This window comes from Panthera uncia, chromosome B4 (genome assembly GCF_023721935.1).
Source record: "Panthera uncia isolate 11264 chromosome B4, Puncia_PCG_1.0, whole genome shotgun sequence".
Taxonomy (NCBI): Eukaryota; Metazoa; Chordata; class Mammalia; order Carnivora; family Felidae; genus Panthera; species Panthera uncia.
In genome coordinates, this window is record NC_064809.1 from 118,525,906 (window position 1) to 118,545,843 (window position 19,938).

The 19,938-nt window shown below is 39.1% G+C and overlaps 1 protein-coding gene across 1 annotated transcript in view; it reads left to right on the forward strand.

Annotated features, from left to right (window-relative positions):
• ANO4 (anoctamin 4) overlaps nt 1–19,938 on the forward strand; it is a 274,498-nt gene that overhangs the window by 75,659 nt on the left and 178,901 nt on the right. The window contains exon 6 of the mRNA XM_049626714.1: nt 404–562. Coding sequence (XP_049482671.1) covers nt 404–562 — 159 coding nt within the window. The remainder of the gene's footprint in view (nt 1–403; nt 563–19,938) is intronic.

Consider the following 19,938-nt stretch of genomic DNA (forward strand, 5'->3'; position numbering starts at 1 on the left):
GAAACAGGCTCCAGGCTCCGAGCCATCAGCCCAGAGCCCGACGCGGGGCTCGAACTCACGGACCGCGAGATCGTGACCTGGCTGAAGTCGGACGCTTAACCGACTGCGCCACCCAGGCGCCCCTTTTTTTTTTTATTTTTTTTTATTTTTTTTTATTTTTTATTCAAATGTTCACTTTTAATGCCAGTGTGTTTTTCAGAATAAGTATATCAATTTCCACTCTCACCTTTAGAATGTGATCATTCTCGGTTGCTCCACATTCTACTGTTTACATTTTTCATTAATAAAAATGTTTTGATAAAACAGTGAAAAATTCATTTGCTTTTCATTGTTCTTTAACATTCCTCACCGCAGACTCATTTTTATGAGTGTCTTAAACTGGTTCCTTTCTCGTTGTGTGCAGACAGTGCCGGAAAAAAACAAATCAAATGGACTTTACTTCAGAGATGGAAAGTGTCGAATTGACTACATTCTTGTGTACAGAAAATCCAACCCACAGACTGAAAAGAGAGAAGTATTTGAAAGAAATATTAGAGCAGAAGGATTACAAATGGAGAAAGAGGTAAATAGTTTGCTTGGGTGAGAAGAAACACAAATATGCGTCTATTCATATCGAGAGGCAATTAAAAAATAAGCCATGATGTTTTGTTCATTATATTAACTGAACATTTCATTTGGTCAGACTTGCCAGTCTGCAGTGTTTGGGGAATGTTCCAATAATTAGTTTTTCGAAGCACAGTTTGCCTTAGAGAGCATTTTAATGCCAAAAGGTTCCAAGAAAATCAAAATACTCTATTCCAATTAAATGAATTGTTTCAAAGTTTTTTGATTTCCCTGACTTCCTTCATCCACTGTTTCTCTATGTGAATGGAAGGTTCTATTGTATGGATGTAAGAAAACTTTGGATAAAATGCAATCATTCCACTCTGGAGCCTCTTTTTACATTTTAGGAAACATAATGATTTTGGGTATCCTCACCTACCAGGAGAGACTGTTGACTGATTTGGCCAAAAACAGCTGGAGCTTAGAAAATGATTCCAGTTTTAAGAGACACTCACGTTCTATAACTCAAGGGTTACCTTACCAGTGTTTTGTTCTTTCCTTCCTTCTCTGCATAGGGAGTATTAAGGAACAAATTAGTAAAATACAAGAGGCCTAGCCACACCTCTGACAATAAACCACAATGAGATTATTGTGTACCCCAAAATACCATGCACACTTAGAAAACTTGGCCCTGTTAGCTGGATTATGTAACTCTTCTTAGATTTTCCTTAAACATTGTGCAAAGCTTCTGGAGCTTTTCAAAGTCAATAAGAAGAACATATTGGCAGTTAAAAATGTTTGCTTCTGATTCTGCTCCTCAAGGCTGAGGGGTTAGATCTTTGAAATCAGACATCCAGATTTTTCTCTATATGGTATGTATGGGTTGCATCCTGATCTTGGGACACGAATAAATGGGATTTTTCCAGATCTGTTAGACTGACCTGAACTTGTGAGCATTTATGAAACAGAAGTAGTATTTTTCTCGAGCGTCTCCAAAAAGAGAATTAGAAAAATGGCAAGATGGAAATTGTGGCCTCAAGTTAACAGGTTCTCATTCTCAGGTAAGTAAATCCGGGTTGCTCAGAAGGCTGTCTCGGTTGGAGGTTTCCTCAGAACAACACACAGAATTAAATATGTTGTATTTTTTTTCCACTTTGGCGGGGTTTCAGGAAATCTTTGCTATACCCATAGAACATATCTTTGATAAATCTTGTTCTTTAAGTTCTTATTGAGACAACTGTATTTTTATCCTTAAAAATCATTCACCTTTTATTCTTATTCCTTATTCAGAATTTGTTTCCATATTCAGAATTTGTATATAAAGAAATGTGAAGTTCCACAGGATCCTAAATAATGAAAGTCCTTATTGTCTATTCTGACTCTGTCAAAGTCTTAATTCCCATCAAAACTAGGTGGCTTTGTTCAGTTACTGAGTGATTTCTATTTTAAGCTTCATAGCTATGTTCTCCATTCCTGGGGTTTTTTCTGCCTAGATCTTTTTTTTAAATTTTATTTTTTATTTTTAAAAATTTACATCCAAATTAGTTACCATATAGTGAAACAATGATTTCAGGAATAGATTCCTTAATGCCCCTTATCCATTTAGCCCATCCCCTGTCCCACAACCCCTCCAGCAACCCTCAGTTTGTTCTCCATATTTATGAGTCTCTTGACTGTTTTGTCCCCCTCCCTGTTTAATGCCATTTTATGACTTAGTGGTTAAAACTCAAAAAGCCCAGTACTTTCCAATAATACCCAATACTATGGAGATGGCAAAATTCATATGTGTCTCCTTAAATATCATGTATGCTATAGTATTTATCTATTAGAATTAAAGCATGCAGCAGAGAATTGTTCTGACTTTTGTTACCCAGTTATGCTGATGTGGTGTGCCGTATGATTGCTATATGATTGTATACAAGGTAATTTTTTTGGTTATAATTTTTCAAAATTTTAATAGCTAGGTATTTATTTAATGGATACTAGAAGAAATAGCAATAGAAAAAAGTGATCTTACCATATTGAAAAATTTATAAAGACTTATGTAAATATGTCTTTCTTCTTTTCCCTCTAGAACTTCCTCTCTGGGTGGCAGCTTTCCTATTCTTTTCCCCCACAATCCTCTATCCACTACCAACATCTAGGTTTTCCTTTTTCTGGAACCTTGTTATGTTTTTGGGTTTTTTTTCCCTTCAAATTTTTATTTAAATTCTAATTAGTTAATATATAGTGTAATAGTGTTTTCAGGGGTAGAATTTAGTGATTCATCACTTACATATAACACCCAGTGCTCATCCCAACAAGTGCCTTCCTTAATGCCCATCACCCATTTAGTCCATTCCCCACCCACATCCCTCCATCAACCCATAATTTGTTTTCTATTGTAAAAAGCTTCTTATGGTTTGTTTCCCTCACTTTTTTCCCCCTTCCCATATGTTCATCCATTTTGTTTCTTAAATTTTACATATGAATGAAATCATATGGTATTTGTGTTTCTCTGACTGACTTATTTCACTTAGCATAATACACTCTAGCTCCATTCACGTTGTTGCAAATGGCAAGATTTCGTTCCTTTTGATGGCTGAATAATATTCCATAGTGGCTGATTTTTTTTTTTAATCAGCCAACGGACATTTGGGCTCTTTCCACAGTTTTGCTATTTTTGATCATGCTACTATAAACATTGGGGTACGTGTACCTCTTTGAACCTGTATTTTTATATCCTTTGGGTGAATACCTAGTAGTGCGACTGCTGGATTATAGGGTAATTCTATTTTTAACTTTTTGAAGAACCTTCATACCGTTTTCCAGATACCATTTTCCAATCTGGCTGCACAAGTTTGCATTCCCACCAACAGTGCAAGAGGTGGACCCTTTTTTCTAAGCAGCCTTTCCCATTGCCTGTCTCTACTCTTTCCTTTTGAAACAATTCGAAAGGCCCACACCCTTTGCATATGTGGCACAATGGGCTCTAACTCAGCCTCTTAACCCTGCTTTGTGTTCTCATGGCCTCAGCAGACTCAGCAAGAGGGCCTTTACAGGTTCTCCTCTGCTTGGGAGGCAGTAGGAAATTATAGATAAATTAATTTTTCCCTGTCACAAATAATTAAAATGTCCCTTGGTTGAAAAATAAACCTATATCTACCTTGTGTTATTAGATTTAGAAATTATCAAAAGCACCCTTATTTAAATCGTTTTGTAAACAGCTACAGAGAGACAATAATATTAATAGCTATTGCATCTTCCAGAAGTTACTTTACTCTTTTATGAAGAATACAAAGAACTTAGTTCAAGATAGAAAAGAAAAAAGGAAAACCCAGAAAGCCTACTATGAATCCATATATGTCTGAAATGATTAACACTAAATACATTTTATGGTTAATGTTTTCTTCATTAGCTGTGTGTCATGATGTCCAACAATTATAGAAAACATGTTTCACAGACTTCAAGGTTTTTGCTTTCAAATGGGTAAAGACAGGCTCTGTAGTTGAACATTTTGACAGTAAGATAATCGTTATCTCTTTTAACATTGAATTTCAAGAAACAACTAGGAGAATCTTTAATTTATTATAAAGGTGAAGACACAGTCAAATTTAATCTTTCCTAAAAACTTTGCCCCTGCCTGATTAGTCAGCAGCTAAGTGTTTGCTTTTGGCACCCTGGGTCTTTAATATTCCGTAACTCATCTTTCAAATTAGCCTAGAGAAAGCAATTCACAGCAAAGTTCCCAAATAAAGTATCATTGAGCCCAAATGATCTGCTTCTTAGTGGCTATTTAAAGAAATCCCTTTTTAAAGGTAAACTCATATTTACTTATTTACATTTTCTATTTCAGATATTTTTTTCCACTTTACATTTAATTTCAAATTAAATGTCCATTGTTGGCCCTTTGGTATCTATTTTTGAAATGATTATTATCAATAAGTTTATCTTTTTCTTCAAGTTTATCTTTTTCATCAAATTATGGATGACTTTTGAATTATTCGGAATGTGTGAGGAGTAGTTGTATTAATGAAGCACTCTTTGTCTTTAGAGTCACACAGAACATGGTGGAAAACTTCTTTCATTAGTCATTACAAAATAACTATGATTAGGTAAACCATAACATTTCGACGATAGTGAATTCATTCAGCAAATATGCACACTTCCTGTGTGCCAGGCACTGCTTCCAGTACTAGGAACTCAGCAGTAAATAAAACCGACAAAAAGCCCTTTTCTGTTGGAACTTAAGCACAAAATAAATATGTAAATATATATAAAATGTCAATACATGCTATGGGGAAGAAAGTAAAGCAGAAAATTTCAGAAGAGGCTTGCAATTTTGTAGAAGTTGGCAAGGGTAGGCCTCTATTCCAAGAAAAGAGAACAGTAAGTTAAAAGGCCCTGAGGCAGAAGTTTCCCTGGTGTGTTCATGGAACAGTGAGGAGGCCAGGATGACAGGAGTTGCTGAGCAAGGTGAAGAATAGTAAGAAAAATTATACCAGAGAGCCAGTGGAAGCCAGATGACATCATGCCTTTGTAGTCACTGGGAAACTTTAGCTTTTCTGAGTGATAAGGACATCCTTGGATAGTTTTGAGCAGAGGCATGACAAGATCTGGTTTCTGTTTTATTAGAGTCACTAGGATTGCCTGGTGATTTTGGACTATGGAAGGGGGAGACATGGCAAGGGAAGAAGCAGGGAGATGAGTTAAGGAGATTTGTTGCAAGGATTCTGGAAGGAGAGGATGGTGGGTTGGTCAAGCACACAGCAGAGATGATGAGAAGAGTAGAAAGGAGACCTTATGGAAAATTCGGACAGGTTGGATGAGGGATGTAAGAGAGAAGAGTCACAGGCTGTTTATCTGTTACATGCTATTCATTTAAGGAGTTGCTGTTTACAGGAATGAAGAGGAGTGGGTCCTCTCATAGGCAGGTTAAGCTTGATGTGGCCCAGTGGTGGAGATGTTCAGTAGGACAGAAGAGTCTCAAATACAGGAGAGCTCTGGCTGGGAGATATACTTTGTTATGAGGTTACCAAAGGAATGACTGAAAATGGTAAAGAGATCCAAGTATTGGGCTGTGGGACATACCCATGCTGTGAATTTGGAGGATAGAGGAGTCAGCTGAAAGGAGCCAGAGGGGAACCCAGAGGGTGTGGTGCCTGAAGGAGAGTGTTTCAGGAGGGAGAGATTGAGTCAATTGCTGCTTATATAGGGACTAAGATCGGGACCAAAGCTAACCATTGAATTTAGCAACGTGGTGGGGTTTGGTAAACTGGGCAGGGGATATTTTTTTGGAGAGGTGGAAGTGAAAGCATGCCCAAAATATGGTCAGAAAGAGTAGGAGGAGAAAAGTGGAAAGAGCAGATATAAACAGTTCTTTCAAAAGAGAGAAATGGGGTGGTAACTGCAGTAAGAAGTTGGGTCAAGAAAGAATTCTTTCTGGGGCACCTGGGTTGTTCAGTCAGTTAAGCATCTGACTTTGGCCTAGGTCATGATCTCACAGCTTGGCTCGTGGGTTCGAGCCCTGCATTGGGCTCTGTGCTGACAGCTCAGAGCCTGGAGCCTGCTTCAGATTCTGTTTCTCTCTCTGTCCCTCCCCTGCTCGCTCACGCTCTCTCTCTCTCTCTCTCTCTCTCTCTCTCTCCAGCAAAAACAAATAAATATGAAAAAAATTTTTTAAAAGAAAGAGTTCTTTCTATTTAAGATGGGAGAAATAACTGCATGTTTTCATGCTAATAGAAATCACTTACTTGAGAGGCAAAATTGATGTAAAAGAGTGAAGGAAGACTTTACAGAGCAATGTCGTTGAGGCAATAAGAAAAGAATGACTACAAGTTCCTCCCATCACAGGGACTTACTTGCTTGCATCTGTGCCCACAAAGTCAACCTTCTCTCTGGTGCTAAGGGCATATTGACCATGCTCTTAGCTAAGTCCAACCCTTTGCTTTGGGCACAAGACTCCATCCTGTCACTCCTACTCAAGGACATTGCCCCCCACAAAGAGATTAATTATAGTAATCTTTAAAAACAAAAAAAAACTGCAAAATAATGCATTCTGTCAAAAATTTTTTTTAGTTACCTCTAGAAGGATTAAAAACCTAGCTGCAATAAACACATACACAGCACTCAAGGTTAGGTATCTTGGACATTTTTCTTTGAGATTATGGTAAAAATAGTATTGAAATTTTAACTCTTGCATTTATTAATCCCCTACTGTTATCATCCTCATATTATAGTTGGGACAACTGAGGCAAAGCAATAACTACCCCCCCCCCATGACAAGGCCATTATAAGAGATAAAGCTAGGATTAAAACCTGAGCATACCTGCTCTTCATTCTCGCATTGTGTTGATTTCTGGTATTTGAAGATGGATCTCAGGGTTGCAGAGTTAGGAGACAGGCTGAGAAGACAGGCAGAGTTATGAGAAGGAAAAGGAACCAGGAAAGTTGGGATTCATAATGCAGTTGGGTGCTGTCTAGACTGTAGCTCTTGTGTATTTTGGCTGCCAGGAGCAATGGATTTGAATCTTGTTACAATTGCTTATGAGGTGTGTTGTCTTGAATGTTTTACCAAACTTTTCTGGAACTCAGCTTCCATTTGTTTGTTTGTTTATGAGAAAGAGAGCACGAGCAATCCAGGAAGGGTCAGAGGGAGAGGGGGAGAGACAATCTTAAACAGGCTCCATACCGAGTGTGGAGCCTGACACAGGGCTTGATCTCATGACTGAGATCAGGATCTGAGCCAAAATCGAGTCAAACACTTAACCAACTGAGCAACCCAGGGGCCCCATCCATATTTTCAATAAGGAGGATGATATTGCTTACCATGAACTGTGTGAGGATTAAGTGAGCCCATATTGGTAAACACATGGTACCCTGTAAATCTTTGTTTTTTTATATTACCTTACTTTTTATTTTGCTTTGGTTTCACCTTCTATTTATGGAAAGTAATATTGATTTTCCCCGTATGCCTATGTTATAAAAGTTCTTTATAGAGTAATTATTTTAAGAATGAGCCAATTTAAGGAAACATAGGAAATTAAAATATTGTAGATGATATATAAATTTGAAAAAAAAATTAAGAAGGTGACACAAACATGTTTCCAGTCTGTTACTTGCCTAGTGGTTGTGGTGGAAAGACCTTAAAGTCAGTGAGCCTTGTGGTTTTCACACCTTGGTATATTTTCCTCCCCTTGAATGCAGGCAGGACTTGTGACTTGCTTTTAACCTATAGACTATGGCAAATGTAGTAGGAAGCCACTTCTGTGATTATGTTATGATGTATGAGACCCCATTTTGGCCAACTGGCACTAGAGACTCATTTGTTGGCTTTGAGGAAATGAGCTACTATATTGCAAGATAGTCTATGAAGGGGGCCAGGTACAAGGGAAAATGAGGTGGCCTCTAGGAGCTGAGTTACCCCTGGTTGACAGCCAGCAGGAGAACCAGGACCTCAGCCCCACAACCACAAGGAGATGAATTCTGCCAACAACCAGAGGAGCTTCCTCAGTTGAGCCTCTGATGACACTGTAGCTCTAACCAAGAACTATACTGGAGCCAGGTGAGACCCCACAGCAGAGAAGCCAGCTAAACTGTGTCTGGGTTTCTGACATACGGAAACTCTGGGATCACTAATGCATGTTGTTTTAAGCCTCTAAATTCATGGTGTAATCTGTTATACAGTTGTAGGTAGCTAAAGAATCCGGGGCTAGATGTTATGAGTGCTCATTTTTTTTTCCACCATTAAAGCTGTGTATTCTTGGGGAAGTTGGCTCATCTACAAAATGAGACTAATGAGATATATTGCCTGGCTCTTATGATAGTTAAATGAGATAATTCATATCAAGTGCATATCTCTATACTTGTCATATATTAAGCATTTAAAATATTATCATCATTATAGTTACACCAGCTAAATAAAGTATATTAACACATTTTAAAAATACTTTTTCAAGGCAAACTTTAGAAAAATTTTAATATAGTTTACAAATCCCTTAAAATGTAACCATCAGGAATAGCAACGTCTACTGACCATATGTTGCTAATGCATATATACATTAATGAGATTAATGGTTATCTTTAATGCCCTTGGAAAAACTCAGAATACATTAGGTAACAAGTTTAGAATTGTCAAGGTTCAGGTATTTGCTTCCAAAGGATTTGGTTTTGGACTAATCAGGGAATGAAATTATAAATTAATCTAGTTTTAAAAACCCTGTACTCTATTTCCCATCTCGGTGTTGCTTTACCCTTATTCAAGGGAAAATTTTGCAATGATTTCTCCATTTAAAGTTCTAATTTCACTCAGATGTTCTCTGCCTACACAGGCTTCCTGCCCATAGTACCCCTTCTATTTTTCACCTCTGTTTTTTCTGTGTCCACATCCAGCTAGTTGCTGTAGATGCTGGATCCAGAGCACTGAGATATGAGGAGAAGAGAACCAGGGACTCCTCCCTTCCTTCACAGTTAAAATCCATGAGGATGAGTGTCTAAAATAAATGAGTTTCAGGACAAAATGAACTATCCAAATTCCTGTCCTCTAGTGCTTTCTGGCCTTAAAAGAGAGACTTAGACTTTACTTAATAATCTCCACTTTCTTATGTCACAAGTAGTATTACCAAGGGTCTCAGGGTGAGGAGAAGAGAAAAGAAAATTAAGGACAATCATAAGCAAAGAGCAAAGAAAACAGGTTTTCTGTGAACATCAAAGGCCTGGAGATTCCTTAAAGATCTGTGTTAGTCCATTCAGGCTGCTAAACAAGATACCACAGACTGGATGATTTACAACAATAGAAATTTCTCACAGTTCTAGGGACTGGGAAGTCCAAGATCAAGCAACCCAATAGATTTGGTGCCTGCTGAGGCCCCACTTTGTGGTTCATAGTCATTGCCTTCTCACTGTGTGTTCACATGGCGGAAGAGGTGAACTATCTTTCTGGGGGATCTTTTATATTATGAGGGCACTAATGCCATTCATGAAGGCTCCACCTTTGTGACCTAATCACCTTCCAAATGCTCCCATCTCTTAATGTCATCACACTCGGATTTCAACATATTTGGGGGGGGGGGACATAAAACATTCATACCATAACAGTGTCTTTCAGGGGTTACCATTGTTTTTTTGTTAAGTTTTTTATTTTAATTCTAGGATAGTTAACAATGTTATTAGTTTCAAGTGTACAAAACAGTGATTGAACAGTTCTATACATCATTACTCAGTGCTCATCAAGACAAGTATACTCTTAATCTCCTTCATCTATTTCATCTATCCCCCCACCTCCCCTCTGATATGCTTTCTTTTAAACAAGTAACCTCAGTTAAAGTTATTTTTTTCAACAACATTTTTTACTTGAAGCATACTTCAGAATACATGGTTCTAAAGATCTACATAAAACATTCCATCCAAGAAAAATAGAATACACATTGTCTTCAAGTACACAGAGAAGAATCCCATGATTAAATCACATAAAAAGAGAACTAACATATATTACAAATTTAAGAAGACTGATATCATACGAAGTATATTTTCCATTCACAGTTGTACAAAACTAAAGATCAATAGTAAAATAAAGCTGGAAAATCTACAATGTAAATATTAAATATTTAATATGTAAATATTAAACAGCACACTACTGCACAATGGGCCAAGTAAGAAATCAAACGGCAAATCAAAATATGTCTCAAACCAAAGAAAAAGAGAACACAATATTGCAAAACCTAAGAGATACAGCAAAAGCAGATGTTAGAGTGAAATTTATGTTATAAATGCTTGTAGTAAGAAAAAAGTTCAGGGACACCTGGATGGCTCAGCCAGTTGAGCATCAAACTGTTGATTTCAGCTAAGATCATGATCTCACAGTCATGGGATTGAGCCCTGAATCGGGCTCCGGACTGAGCATAGAGCCTGCTTAAGATTCTCTCTCTCTCTTTTTCTGCCCCCTCCTCATATCCTCTCTGCCCCTCTACTCTCTTTCTTTCTTTCTATCACTGTCTCTCAAATAAAATGTTATAAAAATTCCAAAAAAAAAAATTCAAATAAACAACATTACAAGGAATTAGAAAAAGAAGAAACATAGCTAAATTTTATTAGAGGAAGGAAATAACAAAAAAAATCAAATGAATAATAGAGACCAGAATAAAGAACATAACGTTGAAAGTAATTATCAGTTTTTCAAAAAAAAAATAGAATTGGCAATGTTTTAACTATATTAACTAAGAAAAAGAAGTCTCAAAAACAAAAATGATAAATGGGAGAAGAAACAACACAACAGATAACTAGAGAAATACATAGTGTGATAACAGATTCGTCTAAACAATTATATCTAACAAATCATATAACTTAGGGGAAAAAAACAGATAATTCCTAAACACACACACACACACACACACACACACACACACACACACACACACCCATGATTGAATCATGAATCTTGATTCAAGAAATAGGAAATCTTCTTAGACCAATAATAAGAATGAAAGTTGAATTAGGAATCAAAAATCTCCCAGCAGAGAAAAATTCAAGACCACATGGTTTCATTGGTGAATTCTACCAAACATTTTTTAAAAATGACAATCTTTATTGAACCTTATAAATAATGGAATAGAAGGAACACATTCAGAATCATTCCATGAAGCCAGTACTACCCTGATACTAAAGCGGGATAAAAACAATACAAGAACAAAAATAGTTTGTCTGATACAAGCATTGCTACTCCAATATTCTTTTAACCTCTCTTTGTGTGATAAATGTTTCTCCACACCCTCACCTTTCAAGCTTTAGGTTGAAAATTAGTCTCTTGGGGGTTCCTTGGTGATTCAGTCAGTTAAGCGTCCAACTCTTGATTTTGGCTCAGGTCATGATCTCACAGTCACGAGATGGAGCCCTGTGATGGGCTCCACACTGAGTATGGAGACTGGTTGGGATTCTGTCTCTCCCTCTGCCTCTCCCCGACTCAAGGGATCCCCCACCCTCCCCCTCACAAAAAAAAAAAAAAAAAAGAAAGAAAAGAAAAAATGAGTCTCTTGTAGATAGCATATAGATGATATAGATGGGTCTTGTATTTTTTTGTTTGTTTTTTCCATTCTGATACCCTGTGCCTTTTGATTAAGCATTTAGTCCATTTACATTAAAAATAATTATTGACATCTTTTCATGTTATCAGAGAAATACAAATCAAAACCACACTCAGATATCACCTCATGCCAGTCAGAGTGGCCAAAATGAACAAATCAGGAGACTATAGATGCTGGAGAGGATGTGGAGAAACGGGAACCCTCTTGCACTGTTGGTGGGAATGCAAATTGGTGCAGCCGCTCTGGAAAACAGTGTGGAGGTTCCTCAAAAAATTAAAAATAGACCTACCCTATGACCCAGCAATAGCACTGCTAGGAATTTACCCAAGGGCTACAGGAGTACTGATGCATAGGGGCACTTGTACCCCAATGTTTATAGCAGATTATGGAAAGAGCCTAAATGTCCATCAACTGATGAATGGATAAAGAAATTGTGGTTTATATACACAATGGAATACTACGTGGCAATGAGAAAGAATGAAATATGGCCTTTTGTAGCAACATGGATGGAACTGGAGAGTGTGATGCTAAGTGAAATAAGCCATACAGAGAAAGACAGATACCATATGGTTTCACTCTTATGTGGATCCTGAGAAACTTAACAGAAACCCATGGGGGAGGGGAAGGAAAAAAAAAAAAAAGGTTAGAGTGGGAGAGAGCCAAAGCATAAGAGACTGTTAAAAACTGAGAACAAACTGAGGGTTGATGGGGGGTGGGAGGGAGGGCAGGGTGGGTGATGGGTATTGGGGAGGGCACCTTTTGGGATGAGCACTGGGTGTTGTATGGAAACCAATTTGACAATAAACTTCATATATTGAAAAAAAATAATTATTGACAGATATGTATTTATTGCCATTTTGTTATTTGTTTTGTTGTTGTTTCTGGAAATTTTTTTTCTGGTCCTTTCTTGTCTTTGTCACTTTTGGTCTCTCCTTTGCACTCAAAGTGTCCCCTTTAATATTTCTTACAGGGCTGGTTTAGTGGTCACAAATTCCTTTAGTTTTTGTCTGGGAAACGCTTTATCTCTTTCTATTTTGAATGATTAGCCTTGCTTGATAGAGTATTCTTGGCTGCATATTCTTCCCATTTAGCACTGTGAATATATCATGCCATTCCTTTCTGACTTGCCAAGTTTTTGGTGAGACATCTCCAGCTAGTCTTATGGATTTTCCCTTGTAAGTAAGGAAAATTTCCTTCTTTTGTTTTACTACTTTTAAGATTTTTTTTCCTTATCACTCTATTTTGCAAATGTAATTACAAAATGTCTTGGTGTTGGCCTGATTTTGTTGATTTTGTTGGAGTTCTCTGTGCTTTCTGGATCTGGATGTCTGTTTCCTTCTCCAGATTAGGAGAGTTTTCTGCTATTATTTCTTGAAATAAATTTTCTGTATCCCTCCTCTTACTCTCTCTTTTTCTGGGACTCCTGTAATGTGAATGTTACTACATTTGATGGAGTCACTAAGTTCCCTAAGTCTATTCTCATGTTGCGGAATTGTTCTTTTTCTCTTTTGTGCAACTTCATTATTTTCCATTATTTTATCTTCTAGGTCACTGAATCGTTCCTCTGCTCCTTTCCATTGCATCAAGCCTGTTTCTAATCTTGTTTATTACACTTTTCCTCTCTGACTGATTCTTTTTTAACTCTTTTATCTTTGTTGTAAGGGTTTCACTGATGTCTTCTATTCTTTTCTCAAACCCAGTGAGTATCCTTAGGATTGTTACTTTAAATTCTCCCATCAGGGGGTGCCTAGTTGGCTCAGTTGGTTAAGCCTCAGACTGGATATCAGCTCAGGTCATGAGCTCACCATCAGGCTCTGCACTGATAGTGCAGAGCCTGCTTGAGATTCTCTCTCTCCCTGCCCCTCCTCTCTCTCTCTCTCTCAAAATAAATAAATAAACATTAAAAAAAAATTCTCCATCAGGCATGTTACTTATATCTGTTTCATTTAGATCTCTGGCTATGGCCTTGTTCATTCATTTGGGATAAATTCCTCCATCTTAGCATTTTGTCTAAGTCTCTGCCTTCTTCTCTGTGTTCAAAAAACCAGTTATGTCTCTTGCTCCTGAAAGTAATGACCTTATGAAAGGGGTCACGTGGTGCCCAGGGCTTGGCGCTTCAGGGAGTGTTTCTGGTGTGTGCTCGCTATTGTGTTTTGCCTGTTTTGTCCTTCAGGCCAGTCATCCATAGAGGCCCTCTTTGCCTGCTGTGGGCAGTGTTTGGTCCCTGGCCACAGTGTGGTGAGTTTTAACTATTTGTGCTCTGGTCTGCTTGTGAAATGAGATGTGAGACCACCTTCACCAAAACTGAGGCCCTGCAGAACTTTCTGATTGGGAGATGAGGTGTGGGCAAGAGTTTGTGCCAGTCTTCTGGGGGAAGGGTCCGCCATGACACCTGCCATAACACAAGCTTGACTGAGAAGTACAGTTCCACAGCAGCTGAGGGGTGGTGGTGGCAGGGGGAGGGGGACTTGATGTAAGCATGTTAGGCAAATAGTGTCTGGACTGAACTGCTTCCCTCAGGTGACTATATGTTTATGCTAAGGGATGGGGGAGGGAAGTGGTGCCACACAGCTCCTTTGTTTCCGGAGAAGAGTCTCCCTGAAAACTGCTTCTCAGGTAAGCCTCCTAGAATAGCAAATAATTTCCCTGATTTGTACCCCAGATGTTTCTCAGATCACTGTTTCCACACTGTCTGGCCCCCCTATTCCCCAAGTTATTTGTCTGGCTTCTCTCCAGGAGCAGCACAGTGCCCTCCTGGCTCTATGCCAGCCAGGCCTGCTGACCTTTAAAACTCCAGGCTTTAGGGATATGGTGTGGGCCAGAGTTTGTGCTGGTCTTTTGGGGGAGGGGTCTGCTGTGCTGGGACTGTGACAACCTTGACTGAGAAGTGTAGTCCCCACCAGAGTGCAGGGGGGGATGGGGTTTGGTGTAAGCAAGTTAATCAGCCAGTGTTGGTGCTGTCCTGCTTCCCTGCTTCCTGCCAGTGGCTCTACATTTTTGCTGAGGGGTGGGGGAGGGAAATGGCACCAGTCAACTCCCCTCTTCCTGGAGAGGTTCTCCATGAACATTGCCCCCCAGAGATGCTCTCTGAGGTGAGTGAATATTCTCCCCACTGTGTGTCCCAGGAGTTCCTTTGATCCCTGCTTCCATGCTGTCTGCCCCCAAGTAGTTTTCCTGCCTTATCTCTAGGAGCAGGACATTGCCCCCAGACCTCTGTCCTAGCCAAGCCTGATGACCTTTAAAACACCAACTGATTTAAACACTCTTAACTCTTGAATCTTAACTCTTTAAACACTCAGACTCTTGAATCAGAAAGAGGCCTATGTATTTTGGGAGAAAAATCAGGTAAGATTGGCCTTTCAGGGAGTGTAGACCCACTTACTACTTTATCACTTACTAGGTAAGGCTCTTCACCTCTTAATACCTCAGTTTCTTCACTTATTAAGTGGCAGATAATTCTAATGAAGCTGTTATAAGGATAAAATGAGTTAATACATTATAATGTGCTTAGAGTTTTGCACATATTAAGTGCTCAATAAATGCTTGCTGCTGGTATTGATAATGAAGGGAGTGGCTTCAACCATTAGCTATCTGTTTCCTGATCTCAGGCATTCAATCTATCACCTCTTGGCCCACAGGTCCTTGCCCTGTATCTAGGGAAAGCTGAAGGGATCTGGTAGGTAGCAAGAGATATTAAGGGTAAGTCTTATCTCATTGCCAGGGCTTAATCCTTTTTGGTGTCACCTACCACTGCCCCATATCAGTCTATCAGAATCACTTCCTGGTTCTCCCTGTTCCATCTTCTTAAGGCATTTTCATCAAATTGTGGGAAAGCCCCTTTCTCCTTCTCTGTTTCTCTCTCATTCTCTGCCTTCTCTTCTTTCTGTTTCCCTCTCTCTCTCCTTCTCCCCACCCATACCCTTACTTTCACTATAATTTATGAGACCAGTTAAAGTTCTGTAGGCCTAATTATTATTGCCTCCACTGCTTTTGCTTGTTTAGGAAGACATTTCTGTTTCCAGGTCAAGATGACCAGTACAAAGTTATCTTACACTGATTTACTAAAAGATTATTCTAAATCAATACATACTTCATATGACTCACACATATTCCTTTGCTAAAGACAGAAAAACATTAAGGGAAAAAAACCCACCCATTATACACAACACAGCTGAAGAACGGAAGTGATATTATGAACTGTTGTTACCATCCCATGAGACAAACAATTAAAGACTTTCTCAGTGGTCTAAACTGAACTTGTCTGATATATAACACACTCTGAATTATCGTAACTTACTATATACCAAATGTAGGCGTTGCACTGTTGTAGCTCTGAAAGGAACTGAAGTCCTTTCTTTATGGTGGTATTTTTGTTCCTGTTGTTTTTACTACATCTTAGATTAAATTGCTGACGATTACTCAAAGTACATACTAGGGATATGGCACTAACTATTCGTTAATGAGATGGAGAGATTTTGAAGCTTTGAGGCAGTCCAGAGAACTATAAATCTATGATCTTCTGCTTATAATCCTTGCAAGTAGAAACTTTGAAAAAGATGAATTGTAAGCTGAATTTTATTAACAAAGTCTGATATACTTTGGTTGCAAAAGTGATGATGCAGCACTAACCCTTGAGGCAGGGACCAAGTCTTAACTCACTTCTTACTGTGTTTTGGGCATATTTTAAGAGCAGTCCTTGGTGTCTGATGACTCCATTTCCAGATGAATTCATTCTTTATTCATTCGTAAAATATCTGATGAGAATCTGCTCTTATTGAGGGAAGAGAGGCATTAAATAATATGTCAGAAGTGATGAGTGTTATGGAGAAAATATGCAGGAATACTAGGAAGGAGTCACTGTTTCATTCCAGAAGTTCAAAGAAATCTCTAAAATAATGGGGGAACTAAGTACAGAGAGAAATTGGAATTTGCATTTGTAAACCTTACTCTCTAAGGAAGTGTAGAGTTTTCCACTATTGGATTACTTTCGTCTTGCATTTCTGCTTATGTGGGCAGGGATGAGGTTAGGAAGAATAAGTAGAACAACTGAATAGGGAGGGTATACTACCAGAGGGGGAACTAGGTGGATTTGGCTGGGGGAAGGGATGGGGAGGGCTGTGGTGTTCTGCATCTAAATGACTTCTCCCGGGGTAAGGAGCAGAGACAAATCAAATGCTTGAGCAGTCTCTCTTTTTGAAGAGACCTGATCTGGTTACAACCCCCCTCCCTAATTTGTTCTTTGCCATTTATCAGTTTAGCTTCCACCTCTGTTGGTGCAACCTCACCAACAACAGAAAAGAGTTATTCCATGCTTTTGTCTACATATACACCAAAGTTTTTTCTTTTTTTAAGTTATGATTATTTTAATTTTTTAGAGAAAGAGTGTGGGGGGCAGAGAGGGAGGCTAGCGTGGAGCCAGACACAGGGCTTGATCTCACAACCCTGAGATCATGACCTGAGCTGAAATCAAGAGTCAGACACTTAACCACCTGAGCCACCAAGGTGCCTCACGTTTCTTCTTTTCAAGTCTTCCCTACTGCATGTAACTGCTTAGGATTAGGGTTCTGCATGAGGACAAACCATTCTGTGTCTCTCAAGAATGAAGTGTTCAATGTAGAGGCTTATACCACTGCTGAAAAGGCTGACATGTGAAGGATAGGGAGGCTACCTCCAGCTACTTCCTCAGGGACTATCAGGGTGGGTCTCAGGAGCTGGCCTGGAAGGCACTAGGGATCTCAAGAACGTCTGACTGTGGCACAGATGATTCTCAAAAAAAGTTACTGAAATTGCCTCTAACTTAATCAGATACCTTACACAACTGTCTCTAACTGCCTACCTGAGGTGGAAAAATAGCTTCTTTTCCACCTTCCAGATTTCATCTGAGTACCATTCATCTTTCCACAGGGAAGGGGTTTCTGGAAAATGTAGTCCTAGCTTCTTCTCAGCAATAGGGAGGAGGCCTTGGGAAAGGGCAGAGATGCCAAGCCAACCAAAAAACCAAAAAGATAAAACAACAACAACACAGACAGTGTAGGGCAGCCATCAGCCCTCCTCCTATCATGGCAGGATGGCTCTTTCTGGTGTTTCACATGGGCATGGCTCAGAAAATTGCCCGCAATCACAGTGCCTTCTCAACACCTACACCTTTGTTTAGATGCTGACACCAAGCAATTCTCCTTGTTCAAAGCAGAGCTTAATACTTTGAGACAAAATCTTTGAGGGGCAGTAACAGTCACAGCCTGCATAAAGAGACATTCATGTATTTGTGATGCAGGGGAAAAGGAAAGACAAGCTGAAAACTCCTTCCCCCATAATTTCCCATAAGAGGAATAAAAGAGGAAGGTCCTCTCCACCATTTCCAGCTCTTGTGGTGTTAGAGTATCGATCATCATGCATATGTGTATTGAGTGTCTATCATATTCCAGGCACTTTGCCAGGCAGTGGAGAATCAAATATAAAAAAGTGTTCTAGTTATCTGTTGTTGCATAACAACTCCAGAACTGCTGGCTTAAAATAATACTCATTTATTTTACTCTCAAATCTCAACCGGGCAGGGCCAGCAGGAACAGCTTTTCTCTGCTCCATAGGGCATCAACTCTTCTAGGGGTCTGGGGGACCCCTTTTCATGATGGCTGCTTCACAGAGCTGGAAAGTTAGTGCTGGTTGTCAGCAGAGAGTTCAGTCTGACCTGTGGGCTGTGGACCTTGTTTCCTTTCCATGTGGTCTCTCCACACGTTCCAAGAGAACAAAGCAGAAGTACATTTTTATGACCTAGACACAGAAGCGTGTCTTCTATACCCAATCCATTGCAGAGATAGGATCAAAGGGAAGGGACAGATTCTACCTCTTGATGGAGAGTGGCAAGGTTCTAGAAGATGTATGGGATGAAAGCTATCGTCAGCACCATCTTTGGAATCTACAACCTGCCATAATACGCTCAGTATTTTGAGGAGTTCATTGAGTAGGTGTGAAACCGATGAAAAGTTCCTAGAAGGCACTAAGGGAATGTCCAGAGGTTTCAGGAAGGTAGAGGAAGTGACCAGGATCCTGAAGGATGAATGGATATGTACTGAGCAGGAAAGTACAGGGCATGGCATTCTAGACAAGAAACAGTATGAGCAAAGGCATAACTTCTGATTGAGGCCTCAGGGCTCCTCTGTGCATCTCTGCTTCCCCATTTAATTCATTCATGGAAATCCTTATAGGACTGCCAGGGGCTTCCTCACAGAACCTACCATATTGTCTGGATAATCACTTCATCTTGACTTTCACATTGTTTATGCTCATTTAGCGATTTCCCGTGAATATAATTCATGTCAGATGTAATTGTTTTCCTAGGCCTTAATGACTGGACTGATATTAGCCAGGTAAGCATTTTTTAGTTATTTTTTAAGTGGTCTAACCTAGTACCATTTAGCTTCTTTGCAACCAAATCCATCCCATTGTGCTTCTATTTAAATAGTCATCTCATTGCTACATTTCTTTCAGGCCAAGAGTTTTAGTAAATCAACCATATGAGCTATTACCTGCAAATTTAACCAAGAGTGTGAGGGTCTCCCAAGAAGATGATGTTTATTGCTCACAAGAGTTCTTTTTCATCTCTGTTCTAATTCTGACTTTTCCTACATGTATTGAAATTAAAAAGAGCTTTATGGAAGGATGGGAGTAGAGCAGGCAAAGAATGAAACGTATTGCTTGCTATTTTCCTTGACCTTAGCAGTCTAGCAGGCAGGAAAGAATATTACACATGGTGAGACCTCGTGTCCATTAGTGTTTCAAAAATGCATTATGTCTCCTCTTGGGGCCTCTCCTCCTCCACAGTCTGTAGGTTCCTTGGTTTAGCCAGGATATTATTTTGGAGCACACAGCAGTAAATAAATCACTTTGGCATTCATTTGAGGCTTCCTTGATTCAGCTTTTCAGACTAATAAATGCCTGTGGGTCTTCTGAAATCTAGTCTGTATTTGGCAACTCATGGATAACACTGAATATGTTATGTTTGAGGCATCTACTGTTACTTCTGATTGCTAGAAGGGATCTCCCACCCTGCAGTTCTCTGTACAAACTCCAGTAGAATGAAAAACTATTAGCCTTGATTCATTATGTCTTATAGTGCTTTATTTGGTTGGCAAAACAAAGAAAAGCAATCAGCAAGTCAGTGCTGAATTTTAGTTTGTGATTTTCCTTTTTTCTTTTTCTGTTTATGCTTTGTGAAGCTGTACCTCTATCTCCCTTTAAAGTGAAGTCTCTTTAGGGAAAGAGAGGTCTAAGTAAACCCTTGAATATTTGGAGCTGAAACTTGCTTTGAATGAATTTAAATACTCTAAAATGTCACTGA